The sequence below is a fragment of the Acomys minous genome (assembly GCF_964271855.1).
Source record: "Acomys minous genome assembly, chromosome: 3".
In the NCBI taxonomy this organism is placed as follows: domain Eukaryota; kingdom Metazoa; phylum Chordata; class Mammalia; order Rodentia; family Muridae; genus Acomys; species Acomys minous.
Genome location: NC_140485.1, coordinates 93,121,969 through 93,138,801, shown reverse-complemented (window position 1 = coordinate 93,138,801; position 16,833 = coordinate 93,121,969). Strand labels below are relative to the sequence as shown.

The 16,833-nt window shown below is 46.7% G+C and overlaps 1 protein-coding gene across 1 annotated transcript in view; it reads left to right on the top strand.

Annotated features, from left to right (window-relative positions):
* The window catches only part of RTN4IP1 (reticulon 4 interacting protein 1), a 43,631-nt gene that overhangs the window by 15,781 nt on the left and 11,017 nt on the right, over window positions 1–16,833 (top strand). The window contains exons 5-7 of the mRNA XM_084777106.1: window positions 3,112–3,160; window positions 7,984–8,120; window positions 13,255–13,438. Of these exons, the coding sequence (XP_084633232.1) occupies window positions 3,112–3,160; window positions 7,984–8,120; window positions 13,255–13,438 (370 nt within the window). The remainder of the gene's footprint in view (window positions 1–3,111; window positions 3,161–7,983; window positions 8,121–13,254; window positions 13,439–16,833) is intronic.

Sequence of the window (16,833 nt, the reverse complement as noted above, 5' to 3'; positions counted from 1 at the left end):
CTCTATATAAACTAGTTGTAACCCTTTGGCCAACTTCTAGCTCCAAAAGAATTTAATTACGATTCATAACAGTAAGAAATAGCAATGAAAATAATTCTGTGATCGGGAGTTCCCACAACACGAGGAATTGTATTAAAGGCTCTAACCTTAGGAAGGTGATGAACCACTCATATAAAACAGCAAACAGCACACTTTCTTTGCCCGCTTCGGTTGGATTTACATGTGGGCGTGGCCATTACAGCAAGCTAGGTATGAAAACCCTCCCGGAAGAGCACTGAGGGGAAGGCGGCTTGGGAGGGAGGGCGGGCTCACGGTATTCTTCCCTAGGGTCGAGGGTCTCTATAGAATTCAGGGTTAGGTTAGCCACAGGAACATCAGCTTCTTGATGGCTTTAGAATTTATTTTGCCCGCTGTCCTTTTAGATATCTACTTTGTTTGAAAAGAGAATAGGCCCAGCCTGACCCTGCACAAAACTAAGGTTTGTGCGGCCAGAAAAGTGTGCGTCTTCACTTTCTCCAGCACTTCTTGAGCCTGCTCCTTGGCTCTTTTGTACTTTGAGAGCGCCCTCAGGTGGCAGCATTGGGAACTGACGGTGTGGCCAAGCCCTCCTTTGTGAGATAATTTTGCTTTTATTTAGGAAGTGAGGCTGCTTCCAATTAAGGGTTATGGGGACCAGACAAGCTGACAGGAAGGAGGTCAGAGACGTGTCTGGCAGTGGGACCCCCAGGCGGCCATTATATTTGCTCTCCTTTTAGTCCTGTCTTCTCAGGGAGAAACAAGAACTGTATTTCAAGCTCTCCTTTACCAGAGGAAACTTTAATGCAGCCTGTGCAGGAGCCAGCTGGTCCTCTCTGGTCAGGTGGTAGCATTTACTGCCCTGCTTGTAAATAGGATGCTGTGGAGATGAGTTTAATGCAGTCACACTGACTAGGCACCCAGAATAGTTTGGCCAGCGCGGGATGTAAGAGGAGGTTTCTGTCCTTTAGCGCCTTCCACATTGAACAAAAGACGGTAGTAAGCCTGCCTTCTGCTAAGTGTCCGTCCCCTATCTCCATTTCTGGAATGTGTTTGTCCCCATCCCTCACACAAAAGAACCAAAAAAAACCCAAAACAAAACAAAACCAAAAACCCGCAGACAAACCCACCAGGCAGAGAATACTGCTAATGACTCTTAGGAGTCATGGCCACTGATCTGCAGCTTCCATAGGGAAACAGTCTTAAGCCTCCAGAAAGGCATTTTCTTAAATAAGTAGCCTCATGACTCAGAAATTACCAGGCCTCAGACAACTCCAAACTTGGTCAAATGCCTGTTCTTTTCTCTGTCTTAATATACATGAGAAGAAAAGCTTGATGCTACTTAGAGGGGAATTTGGCTATTTTACATAATGAGCAAAAAGTCAGGGTTAAATATTTTGTGGGTAAATTAATTGTTGGATAATCTGTATGACGGCTTTTCTTTGTTTGCGTGGTTTGGTGTGAGTCAGGGTCTCATTGGGTCACCCAGGCTGGCCTTGAGCTTGCAATCCTCCTGCCTCAGCCTCCTGAATGCTGAGATTCCAGGTCTGTGCCCCCACCTCAGCAGGGAGGCACTTCCAGTGGTCGCTCCCCATTAGGAAATACTGAAGCTCTACCCCGGGCTTGAGTTTGTAGGAGTGGGGCGCCTTCAGCGTTGCTGCTCTTCCTCACTATTGATAGCTTTGTGAGATGAAAACTACTTCTAGAAGGAACATGATTTGCAGGGAGCCTTCTTTTAATTATATTTAACTGTATTTCAAAGGGAACAGCTGGCTTGGAAATTACAGTCATAACATATAACAGATGGTAATAATCCGCCTCTGCGGTTTGTGTGAGGCGCAGGACAAATGAACCGGGGCTAAGATTATAGGCAGCGCGCACGTTCTAAGGTTCGGTGCACTGCTTGCAGTAGGTGGCCAAATTCTATATTGTCTAGTAGTGAAGACAAAGGGCCCGTAACCAGTAGTTATGTAATGATAGTGGCTGGCAAGCAGCAGGCACTCCCATCACTTAGTCTCAGGAGACTGTTATTCATGCAACAGCCTCCCGTCATAGTTAATAAAGCATCAGATATCAGACAACCTTATGCAGTGTCCATCCACCTCTAATGGGACGAGAGCATCAAACTGCAGTTCTGCCGTGCTGCAGGCATTTGATACCATGCAGTCCAAGCGCTCTGTGTGTGTGTGTGTGCGCGCACATGTGTGCGCATGTATACATACGTGTACGCATGCATGTGCCATAGCACATATATAGAATAAGATGACAACTTTCCGGAGGCTGCTCTGCCCTTCCACTGTGGGCTCTGATGATCTCAGGTGGACATTTCACATCAAGCACTTGTACCCACTGAGCCATCCTGCCTGTGTGATGCAGTGGTTTTTGACTACTGAGTTGCTCGCAGCTCCCAGGCCTCTTTGGGGAATGGATGGGGCGTTGGTCTTCTTTTGCCTGCACACACCTAGTCGTGCATTGCTGTTTAGGAGAGCGACACTTTAGATAGACCATCAGGGCGTCTCCCTCTCTTCTCACCTCCACCCCTCTGTCCATGGGCTCCAGTCTAAGTTGTCCCCCACCCCCCGGGCCCCAGCCCCCAGTCACATGTGGCAGGAGGGCCACTCACCGAGGAGATGAGGTAAGAGCCTGGGGCTCAGGATGCCTGTGCTGACAGGACAGTCACTTGCTTCCACAGGAAGTCATACAGAGATGAGTCTGTTTATGACAATTGACAAGCTCAGGACGTGCCTGAACACAGGGCTCCTTCCACCTTGGCAGGAATGCGCTCAGGAATGCGACTTTTCTGAGAATTAGAAAGTTCCCTTCTTACAGAGAAGAGAGGTAACGTTAGCCTAGAATAATTGTAGAGCAGAGGTTACAAAGCACCTCCAAACCACCTGGGAAGTAAATTGTTAGTACGCTAGGATTTCTGTTCTCAGCTAAGTTTGGAAAATGTTTCCTTTTAAGTATATGCGCCTCTTGGTGAAGTCTGTGTCATTCAGTCTTGGGAAGGAGAACTTATTTGCTTTGGGGATTGGGGACTGCTGAGGCAGTCACATCTTTAAAGTCTCACTGGCTGTACTTTCTCTTCTATTGCAGTGCTCTAATCTTGGGTGCCTCAGGTGGAGTTGGTACTTTTGCGATACAGGTAAAAGGAATTTTTAATCTTGTGACTAGGATAATTTTTGATCATATGAATTTATAAATTCATATATTATAAATTATTTTTCCTCAAAAGCTGAGTCTAGTGACTGGCTAGTTTTGTACAGTTATCTGGGAAGAGGGAACATCAGTTAAGTAGCTGCCTCCATGCAATTGGCTTGTAAGCATGTTCGCGGGGCATTTTCCTGACTTATGTTCAGTATGGGAGGGCCAAGCCCACTGTACTTGGTGCCCCCAGGTGGTCCTGAGTCATATAAAAAGCCAGGCTGAACAAGCCATGGAAGCCACCCAGTAAGCAGCATTCCGCCAAGGCCTCTGCTCCAGTTCCTTCCTGCCTAGAGTTCCTCAGCGATGGGCTATCCTCTCTAAGCTGCAGTACTTTACTCCCCAAATTGATTTTGGTCAGTGTTTTAACACAGTAACAGTAAAATAGGGCATCTATTAATGCCTTTTAATTTCAGTGACCCAAACGACCATGTTCTAATAATAAAAGGAAACACTGGCCTTTCCAGTAGTTTAACATGGAAAAGTTTAAAAAAATTAGAACAGTTAAAAAAAAATAAAAGAAAGGTGAGTGTGTGGGGCAGAACCCTTTGGGAGGAGGACCGTGGTTTGTAGACGCCTGCAGTTTCGCAGTAAACAGCATTTGCTGAAAGCTGCTGCTATCTTCTAGTCAAAAGTGTTTCCGGCTTTTTGTAGAAATTAATGAGCTGACCCTAAATGACATAGGGGAACTCGGTAGCCAGAATGCCCTAAAAAAGGCAGTGCACTTTTGAAGTGATCCACATTGTCAGTGTAAAGCTAATAAAAATATCAACTGCCTTTCTCCCCATACATGGCAAGTGTATTCTGAAACATATGTGCAATTGCATGGAAACCCAAGTAGCCACATTTTTGAAAAAGAATAGAATTAGTTCTAAATATCCAAATCTCAAAAGTTAACACTAAGCTAAGCAAAGTAGTGGTGTAGTGGCATAAGGTGGGTCCCCCCCCCACCTCCCCCCCCTTGCCTCCCTCCTTCCTCAGACTCTCTCTCTTTCCCTCTGTGTGTGTGTGTGTGTGTGTAGGGAGGGAGGGAAAGAGAGAGAGAGGGAGGGAAAGAGAGAGAGAGAGAGAGGGAGGGAGAGAGAGAGAGAGGGAGAGAGAGAGGGAGAGAGAGAGGGAGGGAGAGAGAGAGAGAGAGAGAAAGAGAGAGAGGGAGAGAGAGAGGGAGGGAGAGAGGAGGGAGAGAGAGGGGGGGGAGGGAGAACGAAGGAAGGGAATTGAGTACCCAGAGACAAATCTATACACGTGTGGTCAGTTTTGTTTTTTAATGTGTATCTGTGTGTCGGTGTGAGACTATGCCGCACGTGTGCAGGTGCCCAGGGAGGCAAGAAGAGGGTGTTGGATCCCTGAAGTTGGAGTTAGTGTTACGAGCTGATGGCTGGTGAGGATCCCGTGGGAGAGCAGCCAGGGCTCTTAGCAAACAGGCGCCGTCTCCAGCACCATCATTTGGTTCTTAGCAAAGAATGGCCAACTCACTAAGCGGGAGAAAGGGTCCTCAGCCTATGATGAGACAACTTGATGTCCACATACAGAAGAAGCGAGCTGGACCCACATGATACACAAGAATAATTCAAGTGGAATCAGACTTAAACATAAGAGCACTGACCATAAAACTTGCAGAAGAAACCAGTTATAAATATCCATCAACTTAGATTTAGCCACAGAATCTTAGATGTGACACTAAACACATAAGCAATAGACTTTAAAAGCAAGTAAGGTGAACTTGATCAGGTTAAAAATCCTGATGCATCAAAGGGCACTATTAAGGAATTAAAAAAAAGAAGCAACCCATATGTCTTAGTTACTTTCCTTGTGGCTGTGACAAATAATGTGAAGAAAGCACCTTAAGACGAAAAGAAGGTTATGACTCACAGTCCCAGGGTACAGTCTGTCATGGTGGCAGAATATTTGGGGCAACTGGGTATTACACCAAAGATGCCAGGCTCAGCCAGGGCTCAGAGTGCTATGGTCAGGTGTTACACCATGGATGCAGGCTCAGCTAGGATGCAGACCCCACAGATGCAGGCTCAGCCAGGATGCAGAGTGCCATGGTCAGGTGTTACACCATGGATGCCTGGCTTAGCCAGCTTTCTCTTTTTTTTATGCAATTTGGGACCACAGCCCAGGAAATGGTTCCACCCACATTTAAGGTGGGTCTTCCCACCTCGGTTGATCTGATTAGGATAATTCCTCACAGGCAGGCTCCGAGGCTTGTCACCAGGTGATTTTACATCCTGTCAGGCTAGCAATCAATAATAACTATCACACCGTGGGGGGGGGTATTTATAAGTTATTATTCTGTTAGGGGTTTGATCTCCATACTACATAAAGAAATCATACCTGAACAACAAAAAGACAATACCATTTTTAAAACAGAAAAGATGTCAAACGTGGTAAATGTTTGTAATCCCAGCACTTGGAAGACTGAGGCAGGAGGGAGGAGGTTTTTTGTCGGAGGCCAGTCAAGGCTACATAATGAGATCTGTGTTAAGGAAACAAAACACAATGAAGCACATCATTTTGTACAATTAATATACAACAGTAAAAAAAAATGGGGAAAACTGAAACTAGACTGGTTTTGAAAGAGCATTTAGAAATGGCCGGTAATGTCATGGAAGACGGAGAGGGTTCTTCACAGGAATTGTAACTCAAAACCACAATGAGAAGCTGTTGAGCCTAGAGTGAAGGTCGTTGAGTGGGCGAGGAAAGGCTGGACATTAGGAGCGATGCTGAACTGTTTCATCAGGTGATAGAGCCTTCCTGAGGCCTTGGTGGGGCTTAGAGAAAGCAAAGGCTGGAGGGCTGGCTGCTCTTCAGAGACGGGTCCCTGCACCCTGCTGGCAGCTCACAACTGGCCATGACTCTAGTCTTGGCATGCAGTGCCCCTTTTTGACCTCTGTGAACACCAGGCATGGATGTGGCGCGCGCGCGCGCGCGCGCACACACACACACACACACACACACACACACACACACACACACAGCAAATACTCATATGCATAGAGCAAATATCAATCTTTAAAGAAAAGCATGTAATAGGTAGAGGTTTTAGCCATCTTTTTTCTTTTCCTCCACAATGTCCTGCATGTACTTGGGGGGAAAGTTGGCCAAGATGAGCTTTTCATCTGGATTCCACTTTTCCCTTACTCGACTTTGACTCAGGACTTGCTGTTGAAAGCAACAGACTCCTTTTCTGAAGAGGCCCTGTCTACAGACCACAAACACAAAAGACCATTCCTCAGCGGTTCAGTTTCCACAGGCTTTCCGGTTCCGTGAATCCCTGGGAAACGTTTTTGTTGGCTTTGTATGCTCATTTGTTTTGAGAGAGGGTCTCATGCATCGTAGGCTGACCTTGAGTACTCTACATAGCTGAGAACGACCTTGAGTTTCTCATCTTTTGGCTCCATGTCCCAAAGTGTTGAGATTGCATGTGTGTGTCACTATACTTGGTTTGACCTGTAACTATTGTTTGTTTTTTGAGATAGTGTTTCTTTGTGTTATCTTGGCTGTCCTGGACTCACTATGTAGACCAGGTTGGGCTCAAACTCACAGCGATCTGCCTGTCTCTGCCTCCTGAGTGCTGGGATTAAAGACATGTGCCACCACACCCAGCTTGACCTGTAACTATTAATACCAAAATTTCTCTATAAATTTTAAGTATTTTGCCTGATAATAGGTTGGAAATGGTGGTTCCCTTTTAACTCTAAGAAGATGATATTATAGAAAAGAGTATGTCAGGTTTAGAGGGTGATTAAGGATACTTAAAGCAAAATAACATTAGAATTATTTCTTCCTTTATTTAAGTCTATTTCAGAATATGTTTCCTGTGTTTTAAAACCAAGAGACTACTTTGGCCTTCTTACACCAAGGGAGAGAATCCAATTGATATTCTGTAGTGAAAATGTCCTATTTTCTTAATTACCTTGCATCTAATAGCTGATTACTGTGTGTATGTTTCCAGATGTGCATGTGTGTATGTGCATGCATGTGGAGGCCAGAGATTGTCACTGCACTGTGTTTCTTTCATCACTCTACATCTTGGGTTTTTTCTTTGTTTTTCTCGAGACATGGTTTCTCCGTGTAGCCCTGGTTGTCTTTGAACTCTCTTTGTAGACCAGGCTGGCCTCGAACTCACAGAGTCCATCTTGTGTTTTGAGACAGGGTCTATCACTTGAACCTGGAGCTCACTAATTTTGCTAGACTAGCTGGCTGCAAAGCTCCCAGGATCTCCCTGTCTCTGCCTCCCCAGCACTGGGACTGTGGGCGTGGGCGTTTGCTTGGGCGCTGGGGGTCTGAGCGCAGGTCCTTGGAGCAGGCACTGTGCGATGTGGCCATTGTCCCAGCCCAGGTAACCTGCTGCACTGACTGACTCAACTCACCCTGGGGATGCAAATGAAGAGGTGCTGCAGTTTTGTGTTGTGGGTGCTTGTCAGAGGGATAGTCACCTGCAGAGGATGTGTGACGTGGTTTCTCTTTTTCCTCTGCCACTTGCCCTTTGCCATTAAATGTGAAGCTTGTAACTCCCATTTTTTTCTAATCCTGGTAGGGCACTGAATAAACTTCAAGGTTGTCTTGCCTAGTGGAGTTTTCTTGGACAACAAGTTTTATGATTTTTACTGTCCTTCCTGCATTTTTTAAGATTAAGACTCAAAGGTTCTCTGGAGATTGCTCTGAAATGTGTGCACTGGGGGCAACCTTTTCTTTTTAAAAAATGCATTCTTTTTTTTTTTTCACTTTTTCCTCCTCTCCCCGTCCCCTTGGCAGGTGATGAAGGCATGGGGTGCTCATGTGACAGCAGTTTGCTCTCAAGATGCCAGTGAGCTTGTAAGGAAGCTTGGAGCTGATGAAGTCATTGATTACACCTTGGGAAGTGTGGAAGAGCAGTTGAAAACTTTAAAACTGTGAGTAGTGGTGGGGTGCTCCCCTTGGGAAGGAGGGCACAATGCGGTTGAGTGCGTGGCTCTGAGAGGGTTTGGTAGCCTCTAGTCATGTTGGAATCTTCTAGAAGAGTCTAAAAACATTCCTGCCATTTCCACATAGTTTGTAAGATATATATATATATATATATATATATATATATATATATATATATATATATATATTTTTTTTTATATATGGCTTGATGATTTTAAAGCAGCTTGTTTATAAGACATCTGGAGGCAGCACTGGGGAGTGTGTTCCTTCTGTGGCATCGTCACAGGAAACCTCCGGTCACTGAACACATGTGCAGTGTTTGGCTCAATAAGAAAAAAGCAGTTTAAGAACAAAGCTGGCAGGGAGCAGTGTGGTGTGTGCAGAACGCCTGAAAGCCAGCCTGTGGCTTGGCCTAAGGTGCCAGGTAGGACAGACTGGGAAAGTCCTGCAAGCCCTGTTGCTCTTGACTGTGTTCTGGCTGATAAACTGAATCCAGCTCACAAGTATCTGGCTACAATTTCAAAGATTTTTCTTTCTTTTTTGATATCCATTTTCTGAAGCCAATTATTTTTTGGCCATACCGACCAGAAGTGTAGTTTTGAAGGTTGAAAGCAAAACATGGTACTCCCCCCCTCCGTGGTGCTCCCTCCCCTCCATAGTGCTCCCCTCTGCAGTGCTCCCCCCTCTGCAGTACTCCCTCCTGAGATGCTGTCCCTTGTGGTACTCCCTCCCCTTAGTGGTACTCCCCTCCATAGTGCTCCCCTCTGCGGTCCTCCCTCCCCTCTGGTGCTCCCAGGAGCAGCAGCCACCAGAGCCTTGTGCATTCTGCCCTTTGTGGAGCTTCAGCTATTACTAGGCATCATTCTGGACACCACACTGGTAAAGTAGATATACTTCCTCCTTCATAGAGCTTGCACTCCGTTTGAGAGGTTCGGTGGCTAGTGCTCCTTCTAGTCAGCTCACTGTTGCAGTAAAGAAACATCATGACCGAAGCAACTTGGGGAGGGACACTTCCATGTCACTGTTCTTCACTGAAGGAAGTCAGGGCAGGAACTCAAACAACAAGTCAAGAACCTGGAGGCAGGAGCCATGAGGAGTGTTGCTTACTGGCTTCCTCCTCATGGCTTTCTCAGCCTGCTTTCTTATAGAAGCCAGAACCACCCGCCTAGAGGTAGCCCATCCACAGTGTGCTGGCCCTCCCACATCACCACTGACTAAGAAGACGCCCTACAGGCCCGCCCATAGCCCAAGCTCAGGGAGGGATTTTCTCAGCCGAGCTTCCCTCTTGGATTATTCCTGCTTGTGTCAAGTTGACATAAAACTAATCAACACAGCTGACCCGTTGTCAGCTTGACATAACACATCACTGTTAAGCTACAACCTTTCCTTTCTTGTTTGTTCCCAAGATCACATTAATAAAGATACCACAATGTAAAACATTTCACAGACTATTAAAGTCTCACAACCTTACAAATTCAAACACTTTAAAAGTTGTCTCTTTAAAAATAACCAGTCTCTTTGAAAATCTAAAGTTCATGGCTCTATCATCAATTGTCCCAGCAAAGCAAAGTTTCACTTCAGTATCTCTGGTCTCTGGTTAACCACAGCCTATTATTCAGCTTCAGCTAACTAGAACCTCGGACTCTCAATTCAAAAAAGCTAATAGTCTTGAGAGTCTTTCAGGGACTCTCAAACTTCCCGCGGAACATCACAAGCCAGGCCCCCAGGGTCTGCACTGCTCTCAACTTCTTTTCCTCCAAGCTCCTAAAGAACAGCTCACCAAGCTTTGAACACCCAATGGCTTTTCTCACCTAAAGTTCCAAAGTCCTTTCACAACCCCAGCCCCCACCCCCCAAACAACATGGTCAGGTCTATCACCGCCTGATCTACGCCATGATCCTGGTACCAGTTTGTCTTGGGGTTCCATCACTGTGAGAAAACACCATGAGCAGAGAGACTTGAGGAGGACGGGGTTATTTGGGTTAATGTTTCTACATCACTATCCATCACTGAAGGAAGTCAGAACAGGAACTCAAACAGCCAGGAACCTGGAGCTGATGCAGAGGCCATGGAGGGTGCTGCTTACTGGCTTGCCCCTCATGGTTTGCTCAGCCTGCTTACTTATAGAACCCAGGACCCACCAGCCAGGGGGCTAGTGTGTGTGTGGGGTGGGAAGCACCCAACTGTGAGCTGGACTCTCCCCATCAATTACTAATTAAGAAAATGCCCTACAGGCTTGCCTACGGCTGATCCTACTGAGGCATTCTTTCAATTGAGCATCTCTGCTCCTGATGATGGTAGCTTGTGTCTGTCCAGCATAGTGCTCTGTGTAACACGGAAACAGGGAGAGGGAGAATAACTGACTAGGGAGGAGCTGCGCACAGGTGGGGCAGCGGAAGAATCTGCCTTGAAGAAACATTACTCAAGGCTTCAGCTCAGCTGGTCCTGTTCTTGGCTGTGTGTCTCTACCTGGGGCTATAATATTTGGTTAATTACTGTGTGTGTGTGTGTGTGTGTGTGTGTGTGTGTGTGTGTGTGTGTGTGTGTTTGTGACACATGGGTTCATGGGCCCATGTAAGTGAAGGACAAAAGAAGGCATTGCATATTCCCCTCTTGCTCTCCACCTTTCCTTTGAGGCAGGATCTCTCCCTGAACCTGGGATCCATGTTTTCTTGGCTAGGCTGTAAGCCAGCAAGCACTAGTGTTCTTCCTGCTTCCTGGGGTTTTAGCATGTGTCAGATGCTGGTCTTGCTACATGGTGCTGGGATCCAAACTCCAGTCCTCATGATTGTGCCCGAAGCACTCTTAACTACCAGGCCATCTGTCAAGCTCCTGCTTTAATTATTGCGGTAACCTAGAAAAGGAGTTGCTCTCATGTGAGGTAAAAGTACGTGTGAAGCTCCTGTGTGAAGAACAGATCGGATGTGATTGGGAATCAGAGCTGAGCATCTGGAGTGTCAGGGTGTGTGCTTCTGTAGGGTGCGGGGAGGTGGAGACATGACAGGTCTCCAAGATCTGCCTTCTGCAGAGTGGGGGCTGGAATTGGCTGCCTATTCTGTGATGTCGGGAAGAACAGCATCACACAAAGGCCAAGGCCAACCTGTTCCCCTCTACTGACCTCTAATTGTATACATGCTTGTAACTCGTTTCTGGAGGAGAGCCTAACAGGCAGAGGCTGACACTCAGATCCGTGTGACAGTTCCCTCAGCTCCTCTGGCTTTTGCCTTCTTGATTGTAGTTTTCCAGTAAGGGCTTCACTGGCTTACACATGTAGGCCTTTACCCTTCCTTCCTCCCCTCCCCTCCTCGCTCTCTTCCTCTTTCCTCTTCTCTCTTCCTTTTCCTTCAACATTGTCTTACTTACCTTTCTGTTGCTGTGAAGAGACACCATGACGGAAGCAACTTATAAATGCAATCATTTAATTACATGGCTGCTTACAGCTTCACAGGGCAAGTCCAGATCCGTCATGGTGGGAAGCCTGGCAACAGGCAGGCATGGCACTGGAGCAGAGACCTTACACGCTGAGACAACAACCGTGGTGGGGGTGGGAGTGGGGGCGTGTCCCCTAACTGGGCGTGACAAGGGCTTTTGAAACCTCAAAGCTCACACTCAGTGACACATCTCCAACAAGGCGACGCCTCCTAATCCTTCCCAAACAGTTCCACCAACTGGAACCAAACATTCGAATGTGTGAGCTTGTAGGGGCTCCTCAGTTAAACCACCACACGGTTTAGGTGAAGTTGAGTGTTATAATCCTAACCCCTGCACAATGGTTGACCTCTGACTCTGTCTATAGTAAATTTGTGACGTCCTCCAGGTAGCAGCTTTCTTGGTGTTTGAATCTTAGAAATTTTACAGCAAGAAGGAGTTTGAACCTCATTCTGATCCAATCGTATTATGGTTGAGAAAGCAGAGGCAGGGCTCTGTGGATGTTTTGTTATTTCAAGGTCAGGCCACTCATCGTTGCTGGCATAACTTAGTCTACAGCTTGTCTCGAGACGTCTTTTCACATGGGTCCCTGTAATACAGTTTTAAATTTGCTCCAGATTAAAGAGCCTCTTATTTGTTCCTAATGCATTAAGAATACCATTGAAACTTTTCCTCTGGTGAGGTCACTCGCCTGCCTTCCATAGCCTTTAATTTTTGTCTTCCTTTAGTTTAGTCCCATGAAAGACTTGGTATCCTTGAAGCTGGCCACAGCTCTTTTAGAAACACTGATGCTTGGCTTCCTCCAGATGGATTTGCAAAGGGAAAAACCATCGGGCCCAGGCAGGGGCAATTCACCAGTTAGTTGGTTTATCTAATTTATACATGTGCATATTTCTAAATAGAACTTTGGTTTTGATATTACTTAAAAGTTTCCACGGATTTCTATCTGTTTTGAGTGTACTATAGTGATTATATTAGTATTAGGTTAGATTGAAAGATTTGGTTATCTGTCAGTTCTATGGAGTCTGTTATGACAATTTGTCATGATGAGGCATGTCAGGGTAGCACTGGAGGCTGAGAGGTGGTTTTGGTTTTTTTTCATGTATTATCCTGATGTTATGCATAAAACACACAAAAAGAACATTCCAGAAGGTAAAGAGAATGCATTTCTTACTGTAGCGGGGATAAAAGTAAGTCAATTTTACAGGCACCTTGTATACTTCTCTTTCAAGTAGTCATGTATACTGAAAAATACATTGATGACATTGAAGGTTTTACGGTCTTCAAAGCTGATGTCAGGGTTCCTCAACCTAGACAGCCCCTGTTCTCCAGGACTTATGTTTAACCATGGACACTTTGGTGTGAGAATCTGTTCTCTGCATATTAACCCAAATCACCCAGACTCAGAACCACTTGCTTAAGTCTTTCTTAAGGTTTAAAGTATTAGAAGCCAATAGATTTTTTATAATAAGAAATTAGTTGTGTTTTACAATTGGAGAAAAGGTTATAACTGAAGTGAGGAGATGTGCCTTCCACCCTCCATCCAGGCGGCCCGTCCTCTGCGTGAGGATGCAGTGCCACATGGTTGTGAGCTGTCACTGGCTACACCCTATAGCCAACCGGCAGTGTGGTAAAGACGGTCTGCGCCTGGGTACAGCCTGGCAGCATGTTTATTTGATTCTTTCCCTCCAGATTTGACTTTATCCTTGATAATGTTGGTGGCTCTACTGAAACCTGGGCTCTGAACTTTCTCAAGAAGTGGTCAGGAGCCACCTATGTGACTCTGGTGACGCCTTTCCTCCTGAACATGGACCGACTGGGCATTGCTGATGGCATGTTGCAGACAGGAGTCACCGTGGGTACCAAAGCACTGAAGGTAGGAGGGCACATGCTGATTGGTGGGAGCGAGCAGGTGCCCACTGGGAATTGGTTTGCTGCCTGGACACTTTCTCTTCGCTTGGAGCCGGCCTACCACAGTGGCTGCCAGCATGGGCTCTGGGCTCACATTCTGACCTCTGTTGGGTAGCTATGCGACCCTGTGCACATCACCTACTGTTTCTACTGAGCTAGTGTCTTTGCCCATAAGATGAGGTTGCTAATCTGTGCCCTTGACAGCACTGCTGTAAACGCAAAATAAGACAGTCCACATGAGGAGTATGGCCCAGGCCCAGGACGTAAAGGCTCTTGTTAATGCCAGCCTTGTGATCAGCTGTCATTGCTCCTCTTGATTCCATCGGATACATCTTCCACTTCCCTCCTGCCTGGGCCCGATGGTTTGCTTCCTCACCAGTCTTAAAACATACAGGTCTGTGGGGTTCAAAAACCTTAAGGAAATTGTACTTTTATTGTAGCAGCTCTGAAGGCTGATGGCCTCTTGCCTTTGCCGGGATTGGATCACCCTGTTCTGGCCCCACACTGCTTATCTCTGGGACCCTGTAAAGGTCAGCTACTGCTGACGTGATGGGAGTTTAGGGGACTTTAGTCAGGTTGACTGTATCGACAGGCTACAATTTCTAAGACTGTGATGCTCTAGTGCCCAAGCTGAGTGCAGGCCTTGAGAATTAGTGCACATATCGTCCGTTACAGGACTGAGAGTAGGCTTAAGTGTCTGCTCCCTATTTAATGTATCAAGAGGCAGATACAATTTCAGGTTATTAATTAGGGTTATTCTAGGGTATTGAATTAGAGGTGAGATGGTATCCATGAAGAAGAAAATAAGATAAATGTGTTTGGTTGGTTTTTGGTTTTTCAAGACAAGGATTCACTGTGTAGCCATGGCTGTCCTGGAACTCACTCTGTAGACCAGGCTGGCTTCAAACTCACAAAGATCTGCCGTAAAAGGGTATGCCGCTGCCTCCAGAATGTTGTGTTCTTAATTAGACTAAATACTTCAGATCCAAAGGAGAGGTATTATTAGAAAGGCCCTCATGGTAAAAGCTTGTTCGGTGGACTGGGCCAGCGGCCACCCTGTAAATGTCTGCAGCTTTCCTTCACCTTCCTAACCCCTTTCCTGCCATTGTTTTCTTTTGTTTTAATGAGGTGCTCAGGATTACCCTTGGCCTCGAGCATGTTGAGCAAGAATTGCCACTGAGTCACACCCTGGCCCGTGAGATGTTTTTTGTTGAGTTTTCTTTTCAGATGGGGTTTCACTGTGGAGGCCAGGCTTCCCTGACACTGTGGTCCTCCTGCTTCTGCCTCCCGCCTCCCAGGTGCTTGAGTTATAGCCCTGTGCCACTGTGCTCAGCCTTAACCGCTGCTCTAAAAAGCATATTATCTTTATCTTATGCATATGTGTGCATTTCCTGAATGTGTGTGTGTGTACTGTGTACGTACTGTGTGTGTGTACTGTGTGTGTGTACTGTGTGTGTGTACCCAATGCCATTAGAGGCCAGAGAGTGCTGGATCCCTGGGAACTGGAGGGGGAGACACTTGTGAGCTGCCGTGTGGGTGCTGGGAACCAAGCACAGGTCCTTTACAAGGACAGCAAGTGCTCTTAACTGCTGAGGCATCTCCAGCCCCTTTAAGTGCTTCTGTATGCTAGAAATTAACTTGGGCACTTTTATGTTTAATAAATATGAAAATGATAAGAAGATAAGAAGATACCAGATGCCAGATGATATGTTATAGAGAGTTTATTAAATGAGCATGGGGAGAGAAGAAAAGGGGGGAGGAGTACCCCAGAGAGAGAGAGAGAGAGAGAGAGAGAGAGAAAAGAAGAAGAAGAAGAAGAAGAAGGAGAAGGAGAAGAAGAGGAGGAGGAGGAGGAAGAGGAAGAAGAGGTGGAAGACAGGAAGAGGGAGGGGTGAGGTGGGCCTGTCCTTTTATATGGCCCTGGGCAGGGCCATGCCTCTGTGGCAGGTAGAGAATGACATCACAGGTAGGCAATGACATCACAGGTAGGCAATGACATCACTGGTAGGCAGACTGAAGCAGAATCCTAACAGGCACCATTTCGGAAATTAAGACTTTGGTTTCTTAAATTCCAAGGGCCCCCCTTGTTAAAGGTATGGAGCTGTGCTGAAGCACAGTGCTTTGCCCTGCTGCGTGCAGGGTGTAGAGGGGCAGGGGGTGATCTCTGGCTTCCCACTGTCGCTGCTCCACTTCATGCAGACAGTGTCCTGAAGCAATGTAAGGAAAACAGTAGGTAGTTGTTGGCAGAGAAAGGAATCCTAACTGTTCTTTGTCTCAAAACCTGCAGACTTTAAAAGGCAAGCTTAAGCTGTGTGTAAAACTGTACAGTTGTAAGATTGTAAGTCAACCTCCCAAGCTGTGCTGTGAGAGTGCGGCGCCTCTGCTCTCTCCTCTCCTCACTGGAAAGGTGACGCTTGTCAGGCCCTTTTCACTGTCCTGACAGGGAATGGGCGAATCCTCCTTGTCCTGCTCCCGACCCACGGTTACGCTCTAGCCTATAGCAGCCTAGGAAGACCCACACAGACCGCTCTTAGCAGAACATGAAAATCTGCTGCTGCAAAATCAAGTGGCTGTGAAGGACTTCAGATGCGGCAGTTGTGAGCATTTTAGTTCCCCTTTTAGTACCCTCAACGGTTACCAGAGTGTTTCCACTGTGGTCCCGGAAGCCACAGCAGACTGTAGGAGAACCAGCTCTATAGGTCTTCAGTGTTTGTCACTCCCTGGATGGGCCCTATGCTGGGGACATCTCAGTGCATCAGAGTCTAGCCTCATAAACTGAGATGGGGGGAGGGAAGAATGGGAGGATACAAGGGATGGGATAACCATTGAGATGTAACAAGAATAAATTAATAAAAAATTAAAAAAAAAACTGAGACGGCCCTGTACTCTTAGATCTCTCGTGACCCATGTGTTCAGTTATAGTGTCATGACCCACAGTTTTGGAGGGTTTGCTCTAGAACACCTGTGATCAGATAGACTCCCCCGCCCTGCAGGTAGCACTGCAGAGCCTGCGCTGAGGGCTTGTCAAGACTGAGCTCCGTGGGCCCTCCACCCTCACTTTGCCGCTGTGTGTAGGAGAGGCAGCAGCGTCCCACTGAGTGTCCTTGTCCACCTCTGAGCTATCAGGTCGCAGTGAGATGTCTCAGAGCTGGCCTCACCCCTGGCTTGATAGTAACCCACTGACCTCCTGCGTAAAGTCACCGCTATTTGGGTGCAGCCTGGGCCACACGATAGAGCCTGTCTTAAAAGCAACAAAGAAGAACCGTTGTTGGTGGAGACAGATGCAGGGTGAATCCTCTCACTGGGAGAGTTTTGTTCATCTTTGTCTTGGGAAGTTCTCTTCCACAAAGCTTGGGTGGC